Here is a 3,396-nt window from a genome sequence, read left to right on the forward strand (position 1 = left end):
CACCTGCCAAATAACATGGGAAGAACGAAAAGAAATGCCGCGGTGTTTAGGGTTTAGGGTTTAGGGTTCAGGTTTTTTTTTTCCGCAAACACCATCATGGCGGGGGGTTAAGGCGGACCCCCAACCTGTATATATCAAAAATCACCAAAAGAACATACATCAGCCAAGCTCAAAAGTGACTCGGTCCGCACGAGAGATACAAATTACAAGAGCTAACAAAACTAATATGGTATCCCCATATCAAGAACTCTAACTAAACAACATGGATGTCCCCACAAGCCGGGTATTATCCATCTAGCAAGAGAACAAAAAACCAACAAGACAACATGAGAGGTGGCTAAGGGATAGCCAAGCCCAAAGGAAGTACAAAGCATACAAATCAAAAACCAGAACCAAGTTTACAAAAAATCATCAATCTCGATATCTGAATCTGAAGTTCAGATAACCCAACTGGTCCATCCTCACAAGTGACTTCAGGTATCGAGGCGCTGTGTCTGCATCAAAGAAAGTGATGGCAGGGGTCTGAGCCCCCTACCTGCGAGAAAATCAGCAGCCCGGTTTCCCTCTCGGTGGATGTGAGAGAACCGAACCTGCACCTGTGAGAGCAAGATGCGAATGCGAGCCATGTGATGTCTCACATCCGCCGCTCCCCCGCGACCGGAAGTGAACATTGCGACCACTGCTGCTGCGTCCATCTCGACCCAAACCTGTGATGAGAACTCCATAGCCATCGTCAACCCATGAAGAAGAGCAAGAAGCTCCGCCTCGAAGGCCGACACAACTTTTAGGGGCGTGCAAAAGGCCCTCAACAGAAAACCGTCTGAAGCACGAACCACTCCCCCACCACCAGCCTGTTCCGTCGAGGCAGAGAAGGCCCCATCTGTGTTCATCTTCACCCAAGGATCGTCAGGTGGATGCCAAAGCACGCTCAAGGACCTCAGGATTCGCTGGCGAGGAGGAACCGAAGGCATGAAGTCGACAGTCAGGGTGCAACCGCGCTAATGAAGGGGGACTAGCACACCCGCCGCCATCAAAATCCGCAAATGCTGAATGACCTGCCAAATAACATGGGAAGAACGAAAAGAAATGCCGCGGTGCTTGCAGCTATTCCTCTCTGTCCAAATGAACCAATATACAAGGCAAGGAACGATAAAACTGATGTGCAAGGTGGGAGCCATGTGAGAGGACCTCCACCAAAACCCTAATCTAAGTGCAATGTCAGCGCATGTGTGAATGTGTGTGCTAATGTAAGGGAACCAGCCATCAAATAAATCCGAAACAGATCTCGCCAACGGACTCGACACAAACAAATGCTGAAACGACTCGACTGAAAAAGAAGAGACATAACACAGACACTTGGATGCAAGAGAGATACCGCGGGTCTGAACATAACACTCAACAGGGACCCTCTGAAGGAGGAGGCACCAGATGAAGATAGAGATGGTCGGGGTCAGCACAGCATTCCAAACCATGCGAAGGAAGTCCAACATGTCTGGGGGACCGTGTCCGGATGAGCTCCCAAGCTGAGGCCGTCGAGAACTCGCCATCACCAGTCAGGCTCCATCGCATCACATCCCGCCTGCCCGCCTCAATCGGAACAACCCTGATAAGATCCAACACATAGGGTTTAGGGTTTAGGGGTTTAGGGTTTAGGGTTTTTTTTAACCCATGAAGTACAACTGCCACAAGAAATGCATATAATAACGCAAAATACATCAACACAAATTTGGTCCAACAATTCTCTCACGCTCTCTACATTCTCAATGTATAGCAGACCTTCAAAATAGTGCGTCCGACAAACTGGTACATCATCCTATACTTTAAACATGTTCCACATCTACATCCAAATCCATTTTGTTCTAACAGACAAGGAGGTTCCTCATTCAGTTAGACTAGGGGATTTAGAACTCGAAAAGCCTCCTTTGTTAGACCGTAGTAGACTGCTTTGCTGCTATTGTATGTTATGAAGTTCCACCCAAAAGCAGAACCCCCAACAATGTACGTTGCTTGTACCTGACTATCTGGAGGTAGGACAGACGTAACATCGTCCACCAAAGGATTGTCAGCATCTTGTTGATGCTCCTCTGCTTTCTTGGCATCACCAACATCGCCGTTGCTACATTTTTTCAGCTGAACGGAGTTTTCTGTCTTTTCTTGGTATAGTTCCATCAGAAGCTTCATCCCTTGACGGATATCATCAGCTGCTTTGCAATTTCGAAAGTCATGAGTCTTGAGCACCTCAATGAAATGGGGGCGAAGGTCTTTGAGAAGTCCTCGCATCTTGTAGTAGGGAGAATCCTGAATCTCATGTTGAAGATGCCTCTTTCTGCTTTGAGGCACGGGTTTGGATTCCTCCATTGAAGCTCCCTGGTTTAGGGTTTATGGTTTTTTTTTCCTCAAACACCATCACGGCGGGGGGTTAAGGCTGACCCCCAACCTGTATATATCAAAAATCACCAAAAGCACATACATCAGACGAGCCCAAAAGTGACTCGGTCCGCACGAGAGATACAAAACACAAGAGCTAACAAAGCTACTATGGTATCCCCACAGACCGGGTACTAACCATCTAACTAAAGAGAGGATAAACATAACAAAGCTATACATCATAAAAAGAACAAGGATGATGGCCAAAAGCGGGCTAAATCCAAAGGAAATCAAAAAACCATAAATCAAAACCACGAACCAAGTGAAGAAGTCATCCATCTCGATATCTGAATCTGAAGTTCGGATAGCCCAACTGGTCCATCCTGACGAGCGACTTCAAATACCGAGGCGCTGAATCCGCATCAAAGAAGGTGATGGCAGGGGTCTGGACCCCCCTACCTACCAAAAAGTCTGCTGGTCGGTTGCCTTCTCGAAAGATGTGAGAGAACATGAACTGTATCTGTGCGAGCAAAGTACGAATGCGAGCCATGTGATGTCTCACATCCGCTGCTCCTCCGCGTCCTGAAGTGAACACCGCGACCACTGCTGCCGCATCTATCTCAACCCAGACATGCGAGGAGAACTGCATAGCCAGTGTCAGCCCGTGAAGAAGAGCTAAAAGCTCCACCTCGAAGGCCGACCCAGTTGCGAGCGGCGTACAAAAGGCCCCCAAGAGTGAACCGTCTGAGCCCCGAACCACTCCCCCACCGTCTGCCTGTCCCGTCGAGCTAGTAAAGGCCCCGTCGGTGTTCAGCTTCACCCAAGGATCGTCGGGTGGATGCCAAAGCACTTGCAGGGACCTCAGAACTCGCCGGCGAGGAGGAGCCAAATGCATGAAGTCAACGGCCGGGGTGCAACCGCGCCAATGAAGGGGGACTAGCACACCCGCCGCCACCAAGATCCGCAGGTGCCGAACAACCTGCCAAATAACATGTGAAGAACGAAAAGAAATGCCGCGATGCTTGCAGC

General features: G+C 49.1%; 1 protein-coding gene across 1 annotated transcript; it reads right to left on the reverse strand.

Annotated features, from left to right (window-relative positions):
- Window positions 1-1,887: 1,887 nt before the first annotated feature.
- LOC121801159 lies at window positions 1,888-2,358 on the reverse strand. Its single transcript, XM_042200606.1, has one exon. It carries the CDS (start codon window positions 2,356-2,358, stop codon window positions 1,888-1,890), a length of 471 nt encoding a protein of 156 aa, XP_042056540.1.
- Between the last annotated feature and the right edge of the window lie 1,038 nt (window positions 2,359-3,396).

The sequence above is a fragment of the Salvia splendens genome, chromosome 4 (genome assembly GCF_004379255.2).
Source record: "Salvia splendens isolate huo1 chromosome 4, SspV2, whole genome shotgun sequence".
Taxonomy (NCBI): Eukaryota; Viridiplantae; Streptophyta; class Magnoliopsida; order Lamiales; family Lamiaceae; genus Salvia; species Salvia splendens.